The 25,102-nt window shown below is 53.2% G+C and overlaps 1 protein-coding gene across 1 annotated transcript in view; it reads right to left on the reverse strand.

Moving 5' to 3' along the window:
- LOC106566319 (plexin-B3) overlaps positions 1-25,102 on the reverse strand; it is a 218,084-nt gene that overhangs the window by 143,304 nt on the left and 49,678 nt on the right. Inside the window, exons 2-3 of the mRNA XM_082959781.1 lie at positions 18,654-18,917; positions 15,816-16,730 (exon numbers count right to left, since the gene is read on the reverse strand). Of these exons, the coding sequence (XP_082815907.1) occupies positions 15,816-16,730; positions 18,654-18,902 (1,164 nt within the window). The 5' untranslated portion in view covers positions 18,903-18,917. The remainder of the gene's footprint in view (positions 1-15,815; positions 16,731-18,653; positions 18,918-25,102) is intronic.

Below are 25,102 nucleotides of genomic sequence, written 5' to 3' on the forward strand. Positions count from 1 at the left end.
CCAAAGCCGAGCCTGACGCCGAAGCCGAACCTGACACCGAGCCTCACACTGAAGCCGAGCCTGACACCGAAGCCGTGCCTCACGCCGAAGCCGAGCCTGACGACGAAGCCGAGCCTGACACCGAAGCCGAGCCTGACGCCGAAGCCGAACCTGACACCGAGCTTCACACCGAAGCAGAGCATCACACCGAAGCCGAGCCTGACACCGAAGCTGAGCCTGACGCCGAAGCCGAACCTGACAACGAGCCTCACACCGAAGCCGAGCCTGACACCGAGCCTCACACCGAAGCCGAGCCTCACACCGAAGCCGAGCCTGATACCGAAGCCGAGCCTGACGCCGAAGCCGAACCTGACACCGAGCCTCACACTGAAGCCGAGCCTCACACCGAAGCCGAGCCTCACACCGAAGCCGAGCCAGACGCCGAAGCCGAACCTGACGCCGAGCCTCACACTGAAGCCGAGCCTCACACCGAAGCCGTGCCTCACACCAAAGCCGAGCCTGACACCGTAGCCGAGCCTGACGCCGAAGCCGAACCAGACACCGAGCCTCACACCGAAGCCGAGCCTCACACCGAAGCCGAGCCTCACACCGAAGCCGAGCCTGACACCGAGCCTCACACCGAAGCTGAGCCTGACACCGAGCCTCACACCGAAGCCGAGCCTGACGCCGAAGCCGAGCCTGACGCCGAAGCCGAACCTGACACTGAGCCTCACACTGAAGCCGAGCCTGACACCGAAGCCGTGCCTCACGCCGAAGCCGAGCCTGACGACGAAGCCGAGCCTGACACCGAAGCCGAGCCTGATGCCGAAGCCGAACCTGACACCGAGCCTCACACCAAAACCGAGCCTGAAACTGTAGCCGAGCCTGACGCCGAAGCCGAACCAGACACCGAGCCTCACACCGAAGCCGAGCCTCACACCGAAGCCGAGCCTCACACCGAAGCCGAGCCTGACACCGAGCCTCACACCGAAGCTGAGACTGACACCGAGCCTCACACCGAAGCCGAGCCTGACGCAGAAGCCGAGCCTGACACCGAAGCCGAACCTGACACCCAGGCTCACACTGAAGCCGAGCCTGACACCGAAGCCGTGCCTCACGCCGAAGCCGAGACTGACGACGAAGCCGAGCCTGACACCGAAGCCGAGCCTGACGCCGAAGCCGAACCTGACACCGAGCCTCACACCGAAGCCGAGCCTTACACCGAAGCCGAGCCTGACACCGAGCCTCACACCAAAGCCGAGCCTCACACCGAAGCCGAACCTGACACCGAGCCTCACACCGAAGCCGAGCCTGACACCGAAGCCGAGCCTGACGCCGAAGCCGAACCTGACACCGAAGCCGAGCCTTATACCGAAGCCGAGCCTGACGCCGAAGCCGAACCTGACACCGAGCCTCACACCGAAGCCGAGCCTGACGCCGAAGCCGAGCCTGACGCCGAAGCCGAACCTGACACCCAGGATCACACTGAAGCCGAGCCTGACACCGAAGCCGTGCCTCACGCCGAAGCCGAGCCTGACGACGAAGCCGAGCCTGACACCGAAGCCGAGCCTGACGCCGAAGCCGAACCTGACACCGAGCCTCACACCGAAGCCGAGCCTTACACCGAAGCCGAGCCTGACACCGAGCCTCACACCAAAGCCGAGCCTCACACCGAAGCCGAACCTGACACCGAGCCTCACACCGAAGCCGAGCCTGACACCGAAGCCGAGCCTGACGCCGAAGCCGAACCTGACACCGAAGCCGAGCCTGATACCGAAGCCGAGCCTGACGCCGAAGCCGAACCTGACACCGAGCCTCACACCGAAGCCGAGCCTGACGCCGAAGCCGAGCCTGACGCCGAAGCCGAACCTGACACCCAGGCTCACACTGAAGCCGAGCCTGACACCGAAGCCGTGCCTCACGCCGAAGCCGAGCCTGACGACGAAGCCGAGCCTGACACCGAAGCCGAGCCTGACGCCGAAGCCGAACCTGACACCGAGCCTCACACCGAAGCCGAGCCTTACACCGAAGCCGAGCCTGACACTGAGCCTCACACCAAAGCCGAGCCTCACACCGAAGCCGAGCCTGACACCGAAGCCGAGCCTGACGCCGAAGCCGAACCTGACGCCGAAGCCGAACCTGACACCCAGGCTCACACTGAACCCGAGCCTCACACCGAAGCCGAGCCTCACACCGAAGCCGAGGCTGACACCGAAGCCGAGCCTGACGCCGAAGCCAAGCCTGACACTGAGCCTCACACCGAAGCCGAGCCTGACACCGAGCCTCACACCGAAGCCGAGCCTGATGCCGAAGCCGAGCCTGACACCGAAGCCGAACCTGACACCGAGCCTCACACCGAAGCCGAGCGTGACACCGAAGCCGAGCCTGACGCCGAAGCCGAACCTGACACCGAGCCTCACACCGAAGCCGAGCCTCACACCGAAGCCGAGCCTGACACCGAGCCTCACACCGAAGCCGAGCCTCACACCGAAGCCGAGCCTCACACCGAAGCCGAGCCTCACACCAAAGCTGAGCCTGACACCGTAGCCGAGCCTGACGCCGAAGCCGAACCAGACACCGAGCCTCACACCGAAACCGAGGCTCACACCGAAGCCGAGCCTCACACCGAAGCCGAGCCTGACAACGAGCCTCACACCTAAACTGAGCCTGATACCGAAGCCGAGCCTGACGCCGAAGCCGAACCTGACACCGAGCCTCACACTGAAGCCGAGCCTGACACCGAAGCCGTGCCTCACGCCGAAGCCGAGCCTGACGACGAAGCCGAACCTGACACCGAGCCTCACACCAAAGCCGAGCCTGACGCCGAAGCCGAACCTGACACCGAGCCTCACACTGAAGCCGAGCCTGACACCGAAGCCGTGCCTCACGCCGAAGCCGAGCCTGACGACGAAGCCGAGCCTGACACCGAAGCCGAGCCTGACGCCGAAGCCGAACCTGACACCGAGCTTCACACCGAAGCAGAGCATCACACCGAAGCCGAGCCTGACACCGAAGCTGAGCCTGACGCCGAAGCCGAACCTGACAACGAGCCTCACACCGAAGCCGAGCCTGACACCGAGCCTCACACCGAAGCCGAGCCTCACACCGAAGCCGAGCCTGATACCGAAGCCGAGCCTGACGCCGAAGCCGAACCTGACACCGAGCCTCACACTGAAGCCGAGCCTCACACCGAAGCCGAGCCTCACACCGAAGCCGAGCCAGACGCCGAAGCCGAACCTGACGCCGAGCCTCACACTGAAGCCGAGCCTCACACCGAAGCCGTGCCTCACACCAAAGCCGAGCCTGACACCGTAGCCGAGCCTGACGCCGAAGCCGAACCAGACACCGAGCCTCACACCGAAGCCGAGCCTCACACCGAAGCCGAGCCTCACACCGAAGCCGAGCCTGACACCGAGCCTCACACCGAAGCTGAGCCTGACACCGAGCCTCACACCGAAGCCGAGCCTGACGCCGAAGCCGAGCCTGACGCCGAAGCCGAACCTGACACTGAGCCTCACACTGAAGCCGAGCCTGACACCGAAGCCGTGCCTCACGCCGAAGCCGAGCCTGACGACGAAGCCGAGCCTGACACCGAAGCCGAGCCTGATGCCGAAGCCGAACCTGACACCGAGCCTCACACCAAAACCGAGCCTGAAACTGTAGCCGAGCCTGACGCCGAAGCCGAACCAGACACCGAGCCTCACACCGAAGCCGAGCCTCACACCGAAGCCGAGCCTCACACCGAAGCCGAGCCTGACACCGAGCCTCACACCGAAGCTGAGACTGACACCGAGCCTCACACCGAAGCCGAGCCTGACGCAGAAGCCGAGCCTGACACCGAAGCCGAACCTGACACCCAGGCTCACACTGAAGCCGAGCCTGACACCGAAGCCGTGCCTCACGCCGAAGCCGAGACTGACGACGAAGCCGAGCCTGACACCGAAGCCGAGCCTGACGCCGAAGCCGAACCTGACACCGAGCCTCACACCGAAGCCGAGCCTTACACCGAAGCCGAGCCTGACACCGAGCCTCACACCAAAGCCGAGCCTCACACCGAAGCCGAACCTGACACCGAGCCTCACACCGAAGCCGAGCCTGACACCGAAGCCGAGCCTGACGCCGAAGCCGAACCTGACACCGAAGCCGAGCCTTATACCGAAGCCGAGCCTGACGCCGAAGCCGAACCTGACACCGAGCCTCACACCGAAGCCGAGCCTGACGCCGAAGCCGAGCCTGACGCCGAAGCCGAACCTGACACCCAGGATCACACTGAAGCCGAGCCTGACACCGAAGCCGTGCCTCACGCCGAAGCCGAGCCTGACGACGAAGCCGAGCCTGACACCGAAGCCGAGCCTGACGCCGAAGCCGAACCTGACAACGAGCCTCACACCGAAGCCGAGCCTTACACCGAAGCCGAGCCTGACACCGAGCCTCACACCAAAGCCGAGCCTCACACCGAAGCCGAACCTGACACCGAGCCTCACACCGAAGCCGAGCCTGACACCGAAGCCGAGCCTGACGCCGAAGCCGAACCTGACACCGAAGCCGAGCCTGATACCGAAGCCGAGCCTGACGCCGAAGCCGAACCTGACACCGAGCCTCACACCGAAGCCGAGCCTGACGCCGAAGCCGAGCCTGACGCCGAAGCCGAACCTGACACCCAGGCTCACACTGAAGCCGAGCCTGACACCGAAGCCGTGCCTCACGCCGAAGCCGAGCCTGACGACGAAGCCGAGCCTGACACCGAAGCCGAGCCTGACGCCGAAGCCGAACCTGACACCGAGCCTCACACCGAAGCCGAGCCTTACACCGAAGCCGAGCCTGACACTGAGCCTCACACCAAAGCCGAGCCTCACACCGAAGCGGAGCCTGACACCGAAGCCGAGCCTGACGCCGAAGCCGAACCTGACGCCGAAGCCGAACCTGACACCCAGGCTCACACTGAACCCGAGCCTCACACCGAAGCCGAGCCTCACACCGAAGCCGAGGCTGACACCGAAGCCGAGCCTGACGCCGAAGCCAAGCCTGACACTGAGCCTCACACCGAAGCCGAGCCTGACACCGAGCCTCACACCGAAGCCGAGCCTGATGCCGAAGCCGAGCCTGACACCGAAGCCGAACCTGACACCGAGCCTCACACCGAAGCCGAGCGTGACACCGAAGCCGAGCCTGACGCCGAAGCCGAACCTGACACCGAGCCTCACACCGAAGCCGAGCCTCACACCGAAGCCGAGCCTGACACCGGAGCCGAGCCTGACGCCGAAGCCGAACCTGACACCGAGCCTCACACCGAAGCCGAGCCTGACACCGAAGCCGAGCCTGACGCCGAAGCCGAACCTGACACCGAGCCTCACACCGAAGCCGAGCCTCACACCGAAGCCGAGCCTGACGCCGAAGCCGAACCTGACACCGAAGCCGAGCCTGATACCGAAGCCGAGCCTGACGCCGAAGCCGAACCTGACACCGAGCCTCACACCGAAGCCGAGCCTGACGCCGAAGCCGTGCCTCACGCCGAAGCCGAGGCTGACGACGAAGCCGAGCCTGACACCGAAGCCGAGCCTGATGCCGAAGCCGAACCTGACAACGAGCCTCACACCGAAGCCGAGCCTTACACCGAAGCCGAGCCTGACACCGAGCCTCACACCAAAGCCGAGCCTCACACCGAAGCCGAACCTGACACCGAGCCTCACACCGAAGCCGAGCCTGACACCGAAGCCGAGCCTGACGCCGAAGCCGAACCTGACACCGAAGCAGAGCCTGATACCGAAGCCGAGCCTGACGCCGAAGCCGAACCTGACACCGAGCCTCACACCGAAGCCGAGCCTGACGCCGAAGCCGAGCCTGACGCCGAAGCCGAACCTGACACCCAGGCTCACACTGAAGCCGAGCCTGACACCGAAGCCGTGCCTCACGCCGAAGCCGAGCCTGACGACGAAGCCGAGCCTGACACCGAAGCCGAGCCTGACGCCGAAGCCGAACCTGACACCGAGCCTCACACCGAAGCCGAGCCTTACACCGAAGCCGAGCCTGACACCGAGCCTCACACCAAAGCCGAGCCTCACACCGAAGCCGAACCTGACACCGAGCCTCACACCGAAGCCGAGCCTGACACCGAAGCCGAGCCTGACGCCGAAGCCGAACCTGACACCGAAGCCGAGCCTGATACCGAAGCCGAGCCTGACGCCGAAGCCGAACCTGACACCGAAGCCGAGCCTGATACCGAAGCCGAGCCTGACGCCGAAGCCGAACCTGACACCGAGCCTCACACCGAAGCCGAGCCTGACACCGAAGCCGAGCCTGACGCCGGAGCCGAACCTGACACCGAAGCCGAGCCTGATACCGAAGCCGAGCCTGACGCCGAAGCCGAACCTGACACCGAGCCTCACACCGAAGCCGAGCCTGATGCCGAAGCCGAGCCTGACGCCGAAGCCGAACCTGACACCCAGGCTCACACTGAAGCCGAGCCTGACACCGAAGCCGTGCCTCACGCCGAAGCCGAGCCTGACGACGAAGCCGAGCCTGACACCGAAGCCAAGCCTGACGCCGAAGCCGAACCTGACACCGAGCCTCACACCGAAGCCGAGCCTTACACCGAAGCCGAGCCTGACACCGAGCCTCACACCAAAGCCGAGCCTCACACCGAAGCCGAACCTGACACCGAGCCTCACACCGAAGCCGAGCCTGACACCGAAGCCGAGCCTGACGCCGAAGCCGAACCTGACACCGAAGCCGAGCCTGATACCGAAGCCGAGCCTGACGCCGAAGCCGAACCTGACACCGAAGCCGAGCCTGATACCGAAGCCGAGCCTGACGCCGAAGCCGAACCTGACACCGAGCCTCACACCGAAGCCGAGCCTGACACCGAAGCCGAGCCTGACGCCGAAGCCGAACCTGACACCGAAGCCGAGCCTGATACCGAAGCCGAGCCTGACGCCGAAGCCGAACCTGACACCGAGCCTCACACCGAAGCCGAGCCTGACGCCGAAGCCGAGCCTGACGCCGAAGCCGAACCTGACACCCAGGCTCACACTGAAGCCGAGCCTGACACCGAAGCCGTGCCTCACGCCGAAGCCGAGCCTGACGACGAAGCCGAGCCTGACACCGAAGCCGAGCCTGACGCCGAAGCCGAACCTGACACCGAGCCTCACACCGAAGCCGAGCCTTACACCGAAGCCGAGCCTGACACTGAGCCTCACACCAAAGCCGAGCCTCACACCGAAGCCGAGCCTGACACCGAAGCCGAGCCTGATGCCGAAGCCGAGCCTCACACCGAAGCCGAGCCTAACACCGAAGCCGAGCCTGATGCCGAAGCCGAGCCTGACGCCGAAGCCGAGCCCGACGCCGAAGCCGAACCTGACGCCGAGCCTCACACCGAAGCCGAGCCTCACACCGAAGCCGAGCCTGACACCGAAGCCGAGCCTCACGCCGAAGCCGAACCTGACACCGACCCTCACAACGAAGCCTAGCCTCACACGAAGCCGAGCCTGACACCGAGCCTCACACCGAAGCTGAGCCTGACACCGAGCCTCACACCGAAGCCGAGCCTGACGCCGAAGCCGAGCCTGACGCCGAAGCCAAACCTGACACCGACCCTCACACCGAAGCCCAGCCTGACACTGAAGCCGTGCCTCACACCGAAGCCGAGCCTGATGCCGAAGCCGAGCCTGACACCGAAGCCGAGCCTGACGCCGAAGCCGAACCTGACACCGAGCCTCACACCGAAGCCGAGCCTCACACCGAAGCCGAGCCTGACACCGAAGCCGAGCCTGACACCATCGCCGAGCCTGACGCCGAAGCCGAACCTGACACCGAGCCTCACACCGAAGCCGAGCCTCACACCGAAGCCGAGCCTGACACCGAAGCCGAGCCTGACGCCGAAGCCGAACCTGACACCGAGCCTCACACCGAAGCCGAGCCTCACACCGAAGCCAAGCCTGACACCGAGCCTCACACCAAAGCCGAGCCTCACACCGAAGCCGAGCCTGACACCGAAGCCGAGCCTGACACCGAAGCCGTGCCTCACACCGAAGCCGAGCCTGACGCCGAAGCCGAGCCTGATGCCGAAGCCGAGCCTGATGCCGAAGCCGAGCCTGACACCGAAGCCGAGCCCGACACTGAAGCCGAGCCCGACACCGAAGCCGAGCCCGACACCGAAGCCGAGACTGACACCGAAGCCGAGCCTGACACCGAAGCCGAGCCTGACGCTGATGCCGAACCTGACACCGAGCCTCACACCGAAGCCGAGCCTCACACCGAAGCCGAGCCTGACACCGAGCCTCACACCGAAGCCGAGCCTGACTCCGAAGCAAAGCCTGACGCCGAAGCCGAACCTGACACCGAGCCTCACACCGAAGCCGAGCCTGACACCGAAGCCGAGCCTGACGCCGAAGCCGAACCTGACACCGAGCCTCACACCGAAGCCGAGCCTCACACCGAAGCCGAGCCTGACACCGAAGCCGAGCCTGACTCCGAAGCCGAACCTGATACCGAGCCTCACACCGAAGCCGAGCCTCACTCCGAAGCCGAGCCTGATGCCGAAGCCGAGCCTGACGCCGAAGCCGAACCTGACACCGAGCGTCACACCGAAGCCGAGCCTCACACCGAAGCCGAGCCTCACACCGAAGCCGAGCCTCACGCCGAAGCCGAGCCTGACACCGAGCCTCACACCAAAACCGAGCCTGACACCGAGCCTCACACCGAAGCCGAGACTCACACCGAAGCCGAGCCTCACACCGAAGCCGAGCCTCACACCAAAGCTGAGCCTGACACCGTAGCCGAGCCTGACGCCGAAGCCGAACCAGACACTGAGCCTCACACCGAAACCGAGCCTCACACCGAAGCCGAGCCTCACACCGAAGCCGAGCCTGACAACGAGCCTCACACCGAAACTGAGCCTGACACCGAGCCTCACACCGAAGCCGAGCCTGACGCCGAAGCCGAGCCTGACGCCGAAGCCGAGCCTGACGCCGAAGCCGAACCTGACACCGAGCCTCACACCGAAGCCGAGCCTGACGCCGAAGCCGAGCCTGACGCCGAAGCCGAACCTGACACCCAGGCTCACACTGAAGCCGAGCCTGACACCGAAGCCGTGCCTCACGCCGAAGCCGAGCCTGACGACGAAGCCGAGCCTGACACCGAAGCCGAGCCTGACGCCGAAGCCGAACCTGACACCGAGCCTCACACCGAAGCCGAGCCTTACACCGAAGCCGAGCCTGACACTGAGCCTCACACCAAAGCCGAGCCTCACACCGAAGCCGAGCCTGACACCGAAGCCGAGCCTGACGCCGAAGCCGAACCTGACGCCGAAGCCGAACCTGACACCCAGGCTCACACTGAACCCGAGCCTCACACCGAAGCCGAGCCTCACACCGAAGCCGAGGCTGACACCGAAGCCGAGCCTGACGCCGAAGCCGAACCTGACACCGAGCCTCACACCGAAGCCGAGCCTCACACCGAAGCCAAGCCTGACACCGAGCCTCACACAAAAGCCGAGCCTGACACCGAGCCTCACACCGAAGCCGAGCCTGATGCCGAAGCCGAGCGTGACACCGAAGCCGAGCCTGACGCCGAAGCCGAACCTGACACCGAGCCTCACACCGAAGCCGAGCCTCACACCGAAGCCGAGCCTGACACCGGAGCCGAGCCCGACGCCGAAGCTGAACCTGACACCGAGCCTCACACCGAAGCCGAGCCTGACACCGAAGCCGAGCCTGACGCCGAAGCCGAACCTGACACCGAGCCTCACACCGAAGCCGAGCCTCACACCGAAGCCGAGCCTGACACCGAGCCTCACACCAAAGCCGAGCCTCACACCGAAGCCGAACCTGACACCGAGCCTCACACCGAAGCCGAGCCTGACACCGAAGCCGAGCCTGACGCCGAAGCCGAGCCTGACGCCGAAGCCGAGCCTGATACCGAAGCCGAGCCTGACGCCGAAGCCGAACCTGACACCGAGCCTCACACCGAAGCCGAGCCTGACGCCGAAGCCGTGCCTCACGCCGAAGCCGAGGCTGACGACGAAGCCGAGCCTGACCCCGAAGCCGAGCCTGACGCCGAAGCCGAACCTGACACCGAGCCTCACACCGAAGCCGAGCCTTACACCGAAGCCGAGCCTGACACCGAGCCTCACACCAAAGCCGAGCCTCACACCGAAGCCGAACCTGACACCGAGCCTCACACCGAAGCCGAGCCTGACACCGAAGCCGAGCCTGACGCCGAAGCCGAACCTGACACCGAAGCCGAGCCTGATACCGAAGCCGAGCCTGACGCCGAAGCCGAACCTGACACCGAGCCTCACACCGAAGCCGAGCCTGACGCCGAAGCCGAGCCTGACGCCGAAGCCGAACCTGACACCCAGGCTCACACTGAAGCCGAGCCTGACACCGAAGCCGTGCCTCACGCCGAAACCGAGGCTGACGACGAAGCCGAGCCTGACACCGAAGCCGAGCCTGACGCCGAAGCCGAACCTGACACCGAGCCTCACACCGAAGCCGAGCCTTACACCGAAGCCGAGCCTGACACCGAGCCTCACACCAAAGCCGAGCCTCACACCGAAGCCGAACCTGACACCGAGCCTCACACCGAAGCCGAGCCTGACACTGAAGCCGAGCCTGACGCCGAAGCCGAACCTGACACCGAAGCCGAGCCTGATACCGAAGCCGAGCCTGACGCCGAAGCCGAACCTGACACCGAGCCTCACACCGAAGCCGAGCCTGACGACGAAGCCGAGCCTGACACCGAAGCCGAGCCTGACGCCGAAGCCGAACCTGACACCGAGCCTCACACCGAAGCCGAGCCTTACACCGAAGCCGAGCCTGACACCGAAGCCGAACCTGACACCGAGCCTCACACCGAAGCCGAGCCTCACACCGAAGCCGAGCCTGACACCGGAGCCGAGCCTGACGCCGAAGCCGAACCTGACACCGAGCCTCACACCGAAGCCGAGCCTGACACCGAAGCCGAGCCTGACGCCGAAGCCGAACCTGACACCGAGCCTCACACCGAAGCCGAGCCTCACACCGAAGCCGAGCCTCACACCAAAGCCGAGCCTGACACCGAAGCCGAGCCTGACGCCGAAGCCGAACCTGACACCGAGCCTCACACCGAAGCCGAGCCTCACACCGAAGCCGAGCCTGACACCGAGCCTCACACCGAAGCCGAGCCTCACACCGAATCCGAGCCTGACACCGAAGCCGAGTCTGACGCCGAAGCCGAGCCTGACGCCGAAACCGAGCCTGACACAGAGCCTCACACCGAAGCCGAGCCTGACACCGAATCCGAGCCTGACACCGAAGCCGAGCCCGACACCGAAGCCGAGCCTGACGCCGAAGCTGAGCCTCACACCGAAGCCGAGCCTGACGCCGAAGCCGAGCCTGACGCCGAAGCCGAGCCTGACGCCGAAGCCGAACCTGACTCCGAGCCTCACACCGAAGCCGAGCATCACACCGAAGCCGAGCCTGACACCGAAGCCTAGCCTGACGCCGAAGCCGAACCTGACACCGAGCCTCACACCGAAGCTGAGCCTCACACCGAAGCCGAGCCTGACACCGAGCCTCACACCAAAGCCGAGCCTGACGCCGAAGCCGAGCCTGACGCCGAAGCCGAACCTGACACCGAGCCTCACACCGAAGCCGAGCCTCACACCGAAGCCGAGCCTGACACCGAGCCTCACACCGAAGCCGAGCCTGACGCCGAAGCCGAGCCTGACGCCGAAGCCGAACCTGACACCGAGCCTCACACCAAAGCCGAGCCTGACACCGAGCCTCACACCGAAGCCCGAGCCTCACACCGAAGCCGAGCCTGACACCGAAGCCGAGCCTGACATCGAAGCCGTGCCTCACACCGAAGCCGAGCCTGACACCGAAGCCGAGCCTGACACCGAAGCCGAGCCTGACGCCGAAGCGTGAACTACAACTACCCCGTCCCCATAGAAGGGTTGATTGGTTCAATAGAGAGAAGACAAACAAAGACATTATACGTAAAGACATCACATTTCTTACCCAGATGGAGGGGGGATGTTTCATGTGCAAAGTATTATTATTACTATGAGGATAGTTTCCAAATGTAACCAAGTGTTGTCTCTCTCTGTCTCTCCCCTCTTTTGTCTTTCCCCAACCCCCTTTCCATTGTTTAACAAGCAGTCACATCTTGTCAGTCCACTAGGGACTTTTATCTCATGGAAGTGTGTATGGGTATTCTGTGTTGTTATTTAGTTAGTTAATGAATAAATAAATTGGTGTGGTACTGAATGATCACAAAAGGCTGGGGTTCTTGTGGATTCAAGAGGTCTGCGACGTTCAGAATGAGACAGATATGAGGTAATGATTAATAAGTGACTTATTGATGTAAGAGATATATTTTGTGTCAGTTGATAGTGTTATGCAGATGGTCAGTTGATTGATCATGTTATGCAGATGGTCAGTTGATCGTGTTATGCAGATGGATCGGTTGATTGATAGTGTTACGCAGATGGTCAGTTGATTGATAGTGTTATGCAGATGGCCAGTTGATTGATAGTGTTATGCAGATGGTCCGTTGATTGATAGTGTTATGCAGATGGTCAGTTGAATGATAGTGTTATGCAGATGGTCAGTTGATTGATATTGTTATGCAGATGGTCAGTTGATCGTGTTATGCAGATGGTCAGTTGATTGATAGTGTTACGCAGATGGTCAGTTGATTGATAGTGTTATGCAGATGGCCATTTGATTGATAGTGTTATGCAGATGGTCAGTTGATTGTGTCAGTTGTTAGTGTTATGCAGATGGTCAGTTGATTGATTGTGTTATGCAGATGGTCCGTTGATTGATAGTGTTATGCAGATGGACAGTTGATTGATAGTGTTATGCAGATGGTCCCTTGATTGATAGTGTTATGCAGATGGTCAGTTGAATGATAGTGTTATGCAGATGGTCAGTTGATTGATAGTGTTATGCAGATGGTCAGTTGATCGTGTTATGCAGATGGTCAGTTGATTGATAGTGTTACGCAGATGGTCAGTTGATTGATAGTGTTATGCAGATGGCCATTTGATTGATAGTGTTATGCAGATGGTCAGTTGATTGTGTCAGTTGTTAGTGTTATGCAGATGGTCAGTTGATTGATTGTGTTATGCAGATGGTCCGTTGATTGATAGTGTTTTGCAGATGGTCAGTTGATTGATTGTGTTATGCAGATGGTCAGTTGATTGATAGTGTTATGCAGATGGTCCGTTGATTGGTAGTGTTATGCAGATGGTCAGTTGATTGATAGTGTTATGCAGATGGTTAGTTGATTGATCGTGTTATGCAGATGGTCAGTTGATTGATCGTGTTATGCAGATGGTCCGTTGAGTGATAGTGTTATGCAGATAGTCAGTTGATTGATAGTGCCAGTTGTTAGTGTTTTGCAGATGGTCCGTTGATTGACTACTTTCAACTTTTTATTAGTGCAGTAGTAGTTCCACCCCTCCAAAACGCCACCCTAGGCTTGGGCGGTATACTGTATACCAGAGTATTTGGAAAAAGCCACAGGGTGTTTTTTCAGTTGTCTGTATAGTTGTGAATATTTGTAGCTACTTTTTAAGTAAACGCCTGCAGTCAACTTGTGCAATACGTTAGAAGATAGGTGAAATTAAATGTTCTTTGTCACATTATTATGAAGTTTACGGTAATCCCCAGTCATGTGTCACTGTGGCGTTTGTTTACAAGCACACAGTGACCAGAGAACCTTGTGATTCACTCACTGTCGTGCAGCATGCACCAGATGATCAAATTGTAGTATGGAATTCACAACTAAATGTTTGCCAGCTAGATATCTTATAACTATAACTGTGTGATAGATGCTCTGCAGTTTGTAATTTAGTAGCTAGTTAGCTACCTAGCTAAGTGGTTAGCTTCTTCCAAAATCAAGTATTTGCTTGGTAACAGCAGAGAATCCCCCTCCTTGATCAAGAGCTAGCTAATATTCGTTTTGTTCGTACATCAAACCGTGATTAGCATTTTTTTAGTTACTTGTATACAGTTTAGGTCAGAAACGCGTTTGTTAGCATTTAGTTAGCATTCTCTATGCGATTTTACATGTTCTTGTTAGCATTGCTAACCTTCGGGCATGTCCAGAGATCAGTAAAAAAAAAAAATAACAGGGACAGGATATGGGTCAGGGAAACTCAGCCAGGTGCAGGATTGAGTAAGATTTATTCACCTTACCACCCCGGCCTTAGACATCAAAATTAAAACTAAAAAAAGAGAATTAAAGAAAAAAAAAACACAGTCATACCATTTGAGTTCCACACCCTGACTGACATAAAGGTACTGTTCCGAGACAGAAAAGGACTCGCTAAACAAACAACTCATCCATGTGTTTAAAGTGTCAAATGAGAAAAGCTGTGAAATGGAGAGTTGAAAATAAAAGAGAAGAGAGGGCCAGAAAAGTCATGTTTGGGAAAGATTCTGCTCTGTGCAGGCCAGTCAAGTTCTTCCACATCGATCTCGACAAACCATTTCTGTATGGACTTCACTTTGTGCACGGGGGCATTGTCATGCTGAAACAATAAATGGCCTTCCACAAACTGTTGCCATAAACTCGGAAAGCACAGAATCGTCTAGAATGTCATTGTATGCTGTAGTGTTAAGATTTCCCTTCACTTGGAACCAAGTTATGGAAATCTGCTTTTTAACTGCCTCTCCTGAAAGGTGGAGATCCTTCGCTAACTTGACAACTATCGACCTATATCAATGCTGTCTGTACTGTCTAAAGTACTGGAGTCCTTAGTTAGTAGGCAGCTAAAGGTCTACTTCCAAGAAAACAACATCTTCAATAGAATGCAATCAGGGTTTAGGTCTGGCCACAGCACTGTTTCAGCAACATTGAAGGTTTTAAATGACATCCACTGTGCTCTTGATAAGAAGCTACATTGTGTTGTCTGTCCTTATTGATTTGTCGAAGGCTTTTGACGCCGTGGACCATGCTGTGTTAGTGCAAATGTTGTGGAATTACTGGTCATGCTCTAGATTGGTTTATAAATTACCTATCAAATCGTACACAATGTATAAATGGCGGATGGTTGTAAATCTGAGTCCATATAGGTGTGCTCAGGTGTTCCGCAAGGTTCTACTTTGGGCCCACTGTTGTTAATTTTGTATATCAACAACATTGGGGATCTTATTGAAACAGCGGATGTTGATTTTTATGCAGATGATACTGTTCTTTACTCAAGTGGTAGTAGTTTATCTTTAGCTTTTGAAAATGCCCAAAGAGCATTTAACATCATACAACAGAATCTGTATGATTTAAAGCTGGTTCTAAATTCAGGTAAAACAAAATGCATGGTATTTTCAAATGCCAGGCATGTTAACAAATCATGTCATTGCTACATTGGCTGGACATACTATAGAGCAAGTTGAAGTGTACAAATATTTGGGTGTGTGGGTTGATGATAAGCTGAGCTTCACTGTGCCTCTAGAGAACTTGATAAGGAAGCTCAAGCTGAAAATAGGATTTTATTACTGGCATAAGGCTTGTTTTTCTCTGGAGGCCAGGAAGGAATTGGTATGATGTACATTACCGTCGGTTTTAGATTTTTAGTGATGTTATTAAATATATGCAGGCCTCAGCCACTACCCTGAGAGCACTTGATTCAGTGTATCATGCAGCCCTCAGGTTCATTACAGATCAAACACGTCTAACACATCGTCATTGACCTTGCGTAGGCTTAAACACTGGGCCTACACACTGAGCTGCGTGTGTGTGTGTGTGTGTGTGTGTGTGTGTGTGTGTGTGTGTGTGTGTGTGTGTGTGTGTGTGTGTGTGTGTGTGTGTGTGTGTGTGTGTGTGTGTGTGTGTGTCTGTCTAGTTACCTTGGGCAGGCGAAGACATTTGGATGACACCTCATACTCTATGTATGCCTCCTCCTGTCCCGTCCTTCCTCTTCCTCCATCTGTATAACACAGCTCCTGGGCCCTCTGCAGCGACGCATCCAGCTCTGACATCACGTAAACACACAGCGCCGAGCGATCCGTCGCCATGGGCGTCGACGCCTGCCCCGCCGCCAGGGCAACGAACAGCGCCGGTCGCCCCTGGTGTTCGGCGAGGGTAGCCCCCTGGGCGAGGTTATACCCCCCGGAACATTCTAACGGAACCTCCACGTAAGAGTAGAAGCTCCGGTCCACGGCGCAGAGACGTGAAACATAAGTCCGGTATTCCTTCCTGTGCCACATATCCCTCCGCGAGAACAGGAAGTAGACGTGGTCGCCATGATGATGCGCGGAGATGAAGTTGTTGTTGTACTCGGAGTAGCTCCCGACAACCAGCTTCCCTAATTCCTCGTCTTGGGAGAAGGCCTGGCGGACGGGGGAGGAGCTGGGGGCCAAACGGCGAGTTGTGATTGGTGGGATGTCGCTGGGGCCTTTACTGGTGTAGCCACGCCCCACCAGCATAAGCCCCACACCCTTTTGGTTCAAGACCACACCAACGGTGGAGACGCGGGGATCGTTGGCGGCTACGTACTGCGTGTCTACCGGATTGGAGGTCTGGTACAGGACCTTGGACACATTACCCAGACTCCTCTTCTCACAGATACCCTGAAACAGGGTTCCACACACGATCAGGCTCCTCGCCCCGAGCTCCGACCCTGCTGAGGCCAGGCCCTCCTCAAGCAGAAGGATCTTATTAGTGTTGGGGGTCAGGCGCGCGGTACTGCAGTCCTTGGGGACGATGGGGGGTAAACACTCGGCACTGTCCAGGTTGGGGCCAGTCTGACTGGAGGAGAGCACCTAGGACACGTTTAAGATAACATAAGAGAAGATAGTATTGTATAAAGATGTGTCCCAAATGGCTCCTATTCCCTTTAAAGTGCATAGTGTACTTTTGACCAGGGCCCATAGAGAACACTATATAAGTAATAAAGAACACTATATAAGGGATAGGGAACACTATATAGGGAACACTATATAGGGAATAGGGAACAGTATATAGGGAACACTATATAGGGAACACTATATAAGGGATAGGGAGCACTATATAGGGAACAGGGAACACTATATAGGGAACACTATATAGGGAATAGGGAACAGTATATAGGGAACACTATATAGGGAATAGGGAACACTATATAGGGAACAGGGAACACTATATAGGGAACACTATATAAGGGAACACTATATAAGGGAATAGGGAACACTATATAGGGAACAGGGAACACTATATAGGGAACACTATATAAGGGAATAGGGAACACTATATAGGGAACACTATATAAGGGATAGGGAACACTATATAGGGAATTGGGAACACTATATAGGGAATAGGGAACACTATATAGGGAATAGGGAACACTATATAGGGAATACTTTATAAGGGATAGGGAACACTATATAGGGAACAGTGAACACTATATAGGGAACACTATATAAGGGAATAGGGAACACTATATAGGGAACACTATATAGGGGATAGGGAACACTATATAGGGAATTGGGAACACTATATAGGGAATAGGGAACACTATATAGGGAATAGGGAACACTATATAGGGAATACTATATAAGGGATAGGGAACGCTATATAGGGAACACTATATAGGGAATAGGGAACACTATATAGGGAATACTATATAAGGGATAGGGAACGCTATATAGGGAACACTATATAGGGAATAGGGAACACTATATAGGGAATACTATATAAGGGATAGGGAACACTATATAGGGAACACTATATAGGGAACACTATATAGGGGATAGGGAACACTATATAGGGAACACTATATAGGGAATAGGGAACACTATATAGGGAATACTATATAAGGGATAGGGGACACTATATAGGGAACACTATATAGGGAACAGGGAACACTATATAGGGAATAGTATATAAGGGATAGGGGACACTATATAGGGAACACTATATAGGGAATAGGGAACACTATATAGGGAATACTATATAAGGGATAGGGAACGCTATATAGGGAACACTATATAGGGAATAGGGAACACTATATAGGGAATACTATATAAGGGATAGGGAACACTATATAGGGAACACTATATAGGGAACACTATATAGGGGATAGGGAACACTATATAGGGAATAGGGAACACTATATAGGGAATACTATATAAGGGATAGGGAACACTATGTAGGGAATAGGGAACACTATATAGGGAACACTATATAGGGGATAGGGAACACTTTATAGGGAGCAGGGAACACTATATAGGGAATAGGGAACACTATATAGGGAATACTATATAGGGAACACTATATAGGGAACACTATATAGGGAACACTATATAAGGGAATAGGGAACACTATATAGGGAATACTATATAAGGGGTAGGGGACACTATATAGGGAACACTATATAGGGAATAGGGAACACTATATAGGGAATACTATATAAGGGATAGGGGACACTATATAGGGTACACTATATAGGGGACACTATATAGGGGATAGGGAACACTATATAGTGGACACTATAGAGGGGATCGGGGGCCATTTTGGGACATAAAGAAACTGACAAGATATACAGTAGGAGCGGTTTCCAGGACAACGATTAAGCCTGGTCCTGGTCTAAAAGAAAACTCCGTGGAGAATCTCCATCGAAAAGGCATTTTGTTCCAGGACTAATCTGTGTCTGGGAAAACGGCCAATAGGGAGCTATGGACTGTACAAGTGATTACAAACATTATTACCTGGAGGTCAGGGGACAGGTGGTAGAGATGGTTGACTGCCCCCACGTACAACTGACCAGACCTGGAGTCCAGGAGGAGGTGGCTGAGGGGAGATCCATCCAGGGAGACGTGAGGGAAGGCCTGCCCAGCATGAGAGGCCTTCTCTGGGTTAGGATCTGGCTGGAGCTGGGTCAGGGCCTGTGGGGGCAGCAACAGTACCAGACACCACCAGGTGGAAAGGGGGAGCAGAAGGGGAGAAGTGGCTGGCATGGCACCAATTACCTGCTGGAGAGGAGATAAGGAAGAAGGAGAGGAAGAAGGAGGAGAGAAGGAGAAGGAGAGGAAGAAGGAGGAGAGGAAGGAGAAGGAGAGGAAGAAGGAGAAGAAGGGGAGGAAGGAGAGGACAAACAACAGTAAGAGGAGATAGCTAGATTCACCTCAGACTCTTACCTACTATATACTAACTAGGTCTTAACCCAACCCTGTTCCTGGAGAGAGACCCTCCTGGAGGTTTTAACTCCAACCCTGTTCCTGGAGAGATACCCTCCTGTAGGTTTTAACTCCAACCCTGTTCCTGGAGAGATACCCTCCTGGAGGTTTTAACTCCAACCCTGTTCCTGGAGAGATACCCTCCTGTAGGTTTTAACTCCAACCCTGTTCCTGGAGAGATACCCTCCTGTAGGTTTTAACTCCAACCCTGTTCCTGGAGAGATACCCTCCTGTGGGTTTTAACTCACTGTGTGCAATAATAATGTTTAACATGATTTTTGAATGACTACCTCATCTCTGTACCCCCCACACACACACAATTATCTGTAAGGTCCCTCAGTCGAGCAGTGAATTTCAAACACAGATTCAACTACAAAGACCAGGAAGGTTTTCCAATGCCTCGCAAAGAAGAACACCTATTGGTAGATGGGTAAAACATTTTAAAAAGCAGACATCGTGAGCCATTCACAGGTCAATTCATTAACTACACCTTGGATGGTGTATCAATACACCCAGTCACTACAAAGATACAGGCGTCCTTCCTAACTCAGTTGCCGGAGAGGAAGGAAACCGCTCAGGGATTTCACCATGAGGCCAATGGTGACTTTAAAACAGTTACAGTTTAATAGCTGTGATGGGAGAAAACTGAGGATGGATCAACAACATTGTAGTTACTCCACAATACTAACCTAAATGACAGAGTGAGAAGTAAGCCTGTACAGAATAAAAATATTCCAAAACATACCTCCTGTTTGCAACAAGGCACTAAAGTAAAACTACCAAAAAATGTGGCAAAGCAATTAACGTTTTGTCCTGAATACAAAGTGTTATGTTTGGGGCAAATCCAATACAACACATTACCGAGTACCACTCTTCATATTTTCAAGCATAGTGGTGGCTGCATCATGTTATGGGTATGCTTGTCATCGTTAAGGACTGGGGAGTTTTTCAGGATAGAAAATAAAACGGAATGGAGCTAAGCACAGGCAAAATACTAAACCTAATGAAGCTATAAATCTGCAGTCATACCAGCTAGAGGATATAGTAGTGTTACCCTTTTATGCATTTGCATAAATCACATTGTATTGGTTACATACACATATTTTGCAGATTTTATTGCGGTGTAGTGAAATGCTGGTGTTCCTAGCTCCAAGAGGGCAGTAGAATCTAACAATTCATAAACAACACGAAAATCTTAAAGTAAAAAAAACGGAATTAATAAAATACAGCGGGGGGAAAAAGTATTTAGTCAGCCACCAATTGTGCAAGTTCTCCCACTTAAAAAGATGAGAGAGGCCTGTAATTTTCATCATAGGTACACTTCAACGATGTCAGACAAAATGAGAAAAAAAAATCCAGAAAATCACATTGTAGGATTTTTAATGAATTTATTTGCAAATTATGATGGAAAATAGACTTTTGTTATTGACCAAATACTTATCTCAATACTTTGTTATATACCCTTTGTTGGCAATGACACAGGTGAAGACTTACAGAAAACATTTGACAAGGTTTTCACACACTGTTGCTGGTATTTTGGCCCATTCCGCCATGCAGATCTCCTCTAGAGCAGTGATGTTTTGGGGCTGTCGCTGGGCAACACTGACTTTCAACTCCCTCCAAAGATTTTCTATGGGGTTGAGATCTGGAGACTGGCTAGGCCACTCCAGGACCTTGAAATGCTTCTTACGAAGCCACTCCTTTGTTGCCTGGGCGGTGTGTTTGGGATCATTGTCATGCTGAAAGACCCAGCCATGTTTCATCTTCAATGCCCTTGCTGATGGAAGGAGGTTTTCACTCAAAATCTCACGATACATGGCTCCATTCATTCTTTCCTTTACACGGATCAGTCGTCCTGGTCCCTTTGCAGAAAAAGAGCCACAAAGCATGATGTTTCCACCCCCATGCTTCACAGTAGGTATGGTGTTCTTTGGATGCAACTCAGCATTCTTTGTCCTCCAAACACGACGAGTTGAGTTTTTACCAAAAAGTTATATTTTGGTTTCATCTGACCATATGACATTCTCCCAATCCTCTTCTGGATCATCCAAATGCTCTCTAGCAAACTTCAGATGGGCCTGGACATGTACTGGCTTAAGCAGAGGGACACGTCTGGCACTGCAGGATTTAAGTCCCTGGCGGCGTAGTGCGTTACTGATGGTAGGCTTTGTTACTTTGGTCCCAACTCTCTGCAGGTCATTCACTAGGTCCCCCCGTGTGGTTCTGGGATTTTTGCTCACTGTTCTTGTGATAATTTTGACCCCACGGGGTGAGATCTTGCGTGGAGCCCCAGATTGAGGGAGATTATCAGTGGTCTTGTATGTCTTCCATTTCCTAATAATTGCTCCCACAGTTGATTTCTTCAAACCAAGCTGCTTACCTATTGCAGATTCAGTCTTCCCAGCCTGGTGCAGGTCTACAATTTTGTTTCTGGTGTCCTTTGACAGCTCTTTGGTCTTAGCCATAGTGGAGTTTGGAGTGTGACTGTTTGAGGTTGTGGACAGGTGTCTTTTATACTGATAACAAGTTCAAACAGGTGCCATTAATACAAGTAACGAGTGGAGGACAGAGGAGCCTCTTAAAGAAGAAGTTACAGGTCTGTGAGAGCCAGAAATCTTGCTTGTTTGTAGGTGACCAAATACCTATTTTCCACCATAATTTGCAAATAAATTCATAAACAATCCTACAATGTGATTTTCTGGATTTTTTTTCCTCATTTTGTCTGTCATAGCTGACGTGTACCTATGATGAAAATTACAGGCCTCTCATCTTTTTAAGTGGGAGAACTTGCACAATTGGTGGCTGACTAAATACTTTTTTTCCCCACTGTATATAAATATTAGGATGAGCAATGTCGGAGTGGCGTTGACTAAAAGACATTATGAACTGGGTGGTTCGAACCCTGAATGCTGATTGGCTGACATACCATGGGTATGACAAAACACGTATTTTTACTGCTCTAATTACGTTGGTAACCAGTTTATAATAGCAATAAGGCTCCTCTGTGGGTTTGTGGTATATTGCCAATATACCACGGCTAAGGGCGGTATCGAGATACTCTGCGTTGCGTCGTGTTTAAGAACAGCCCTTAGCCGTGGTATATTGGCCATATTCCACAAACCCCCGAGGTGCCTTATTGCTTAAGTAGAACACAGTATATACACACATATGAAATGAGTAAAGCATTATATAAACATTATTAAAGTGACCAGTGATTCCATTATTAAAGTGACTAGTGATTCAATTATTAAAGTGACTAGTGTTCCATTATTAAAGTGACCAGTGTTCCATTATTAAAGGGACCAGTGTTCCATTATTAAAGTGACCAGTGTTCCATTATTAAAGTGACCAGTGTTCCATTATTAAAGTGACCAGTGTTCCATTATTAAAGTGACCAGTGATTCCATTATTAAAGTGACCAGTGATTCCATTATTAAAGTGACCAGTGTTCCATTATTAAAGTGACCAGTGATTCCATGTCTAAGAAGAATTTGTTCTTAACTGACTTGCCTAGTTAAATAAAGGTTAACTAAATAATGAAAAAAATGTAAATTAAAACAATACACATCAATATACACATCAATATACACTATACACATCCATATACAGTACCTTCAGAAAGTATTCATACCCCTTGGCTTATTCCACATTTTGTTGTGTTGCAGCCTGAATACAAGATGGATTAAATATATTTTTTCTCCCCCATCTACACACAATACACCATAATGACAAAGTGAAAAAAAAAATTTTTCTCCCCCGTCTACAGTCGTGGCCAAAAGTTTTGAGAATGACACAAATAATTTCCACAAAGTTTGCTGCTTCAGTGTCTAGATATTTTTGTCAGATGTTACTATGGAATACTGAAGTATAATTACAAGCATTTCATAAGTGTCAAAAGCTTTTATTGACAATTACATGAAGTTGACGCAAAGAGTCAATATTTGCAGTGTTGACCCTTCTTTTTCAAGACCTCTGCACTCCACCCTGGCATGCTATCAATTAACTTCTGGGCCACATCATGACTGATGGCAGCCCATTCTTGCATAATCAATGCTTGGAGATTGTCAGAATTTGTTGGGTTTTGTTTGTCCACCCGCCTCTTGAGGATTGACCACAAGTTCTCAATGGGATTAAGGTCTGGGGAGTTTCCTGGCCATGGACTCAAAATATCGATGTTTTGTTCCCCGAGCCACTTAGTTATCACTTTTGCCTTATGGCAAGGTGCTCCATCATGCTGGAAAAGGCATTGTTTGTCACCAAACTGTTCCTGGATGGTTGGGAGAAGTTGCTCTCGGAGGATGTGTTGGTACCATTCTTTATTCATGGCTGTGTTCTTAGGCAAAATTGTGAGTGAGCCCACTCCCTTGGATGAAAAGCAACCCCACACATGAATGGTCTCAGGATGCTTTACTGTTGGCATGACACAGGACTGATGGTAGCGCTCACCTTGTCTTCTCCGGACAAGATTTTTTCCGGATGCCCCAAACAATCGGAAAGGGGATTCATCAGAGAAAATGACTTTTCCCCAGTCTTCAGCAGTCCAATCCCTGTACCTTTTGCAGAATATCAGTCTGTCCCTGATGTTTTTCTTGGAGAGAAGTGGCTTCTTTGCTGCCCTTGACACCAGGCCATCCTCCAAAAGTCTTCACCTCACTGTGTGTGCAGATGCACTCACACCTGCCTGCTGCCATTCCTGAGCAAGCTCTGTATTGATGGTGCCCCGATCCCACAGCTGAATCAACTTTAGGAGACGGTCCTGGCACTTGCTGGACTTTCTTGGGCGCCCTGAAGCCTTCTTCACAACAATTGAACCGCTCTCCTTGAAGTTCTTGATGATCCAATTAATGTTTGATTTAGGTGCAATCTTACTGGCAGCAATATCCTTGCCTGTGAAGCCTTTTTTGTGCATAGCGATGATGACGGCACGTGTTTCCTTGCAGGTAACCATGGTTGACAGAGGAAGAACAATGATTCCAAGCACCACCCTCCTTTTGAAGCTTCCAGTCTGTTATTTGAACTCAATCAGCATGACAGAGTGATCACCAGCCTTGTCCTCGTCAACACTCACACCTGTGTTAACGAGAGAATCACTGACATGTCAGCTGGTCCTTTTGGCAGGGCTGAAATGCAGTGGAAATGTTTTTGGGGGGATTCAGTTAATTTGCATGGCAAAGAGGGACTTGGCAATTAATTGCAATTCATCTGATCACTCTTCATAACATTCTGCAGTATATGCAAATTGTCATCATACAAACTGAGGCAGCAGACTTTGTGAAAATTAATATTTGTGTCATTCTCAAAACTTTTGGACACGACTGTACAGTACCAGTCAACGTTTGGACACACGTTCTCATTCAAGGGTTTCTCTTAATTTTTGACATTGTAAAATAATAGTGAAGATATCAAAACTATGAAATAACACGTACGGAATCATGTAGTAACCAAAAAAGTGTTAAATCAAAATATATTTTAGATTTGAGATTCTTCAAAAAGTAGCCACCCTTTGCCTTGAGGACAGCTTTGCACACTCTTGACATTCTCTCAACCAGCTTCATGAGGTAGTCACCTGGAATGCTTTTCAATTAACAGGTGTACCTTGTTAAAAGCTAATTTGTGGAATATCTGAATGAGATATTTCTGTATTTCATTTTCAAAAATATTGCTAAATATTTCAAAGAAAATGTTCACTTTGTTATTATGTGTAGACGGGTGAGACATTTTGTTTTAAACCATTTTGAATTCGGGCTGTAACAAGTCAAGGGGTATGAATACTTTCTGAAGGCACTTCATCATAAAAAACCTGACTTCCCCCCTTCAAGCAGCTACTTTTGTTCTTCAAAGCTCTCCCACCTTCACATACACGACACCAGCAGAAGACCCTATAGTGACAGGTGGGGCTGAGGGCTGAGGCAGCAGAAGACCCTATAGTGACAGGTGGGGCTGAGGCAGCAGAAGACCCTATAGTGACAGGTGGGGCTGAG

The sequence above is a fragment of the Salmo salar genome, chromosome 13, assembly GCF_965601325.2.
Source record: "Salmo salar chromosome 13, fSalSal1, whole genome shotgun sequence".
Taxonomy (NCBI): Eukaryota; Metazoa; Chordata; class Actinopteri; order Salmoniformes; family Salmonidae; genus Salmo; species Salmo salar.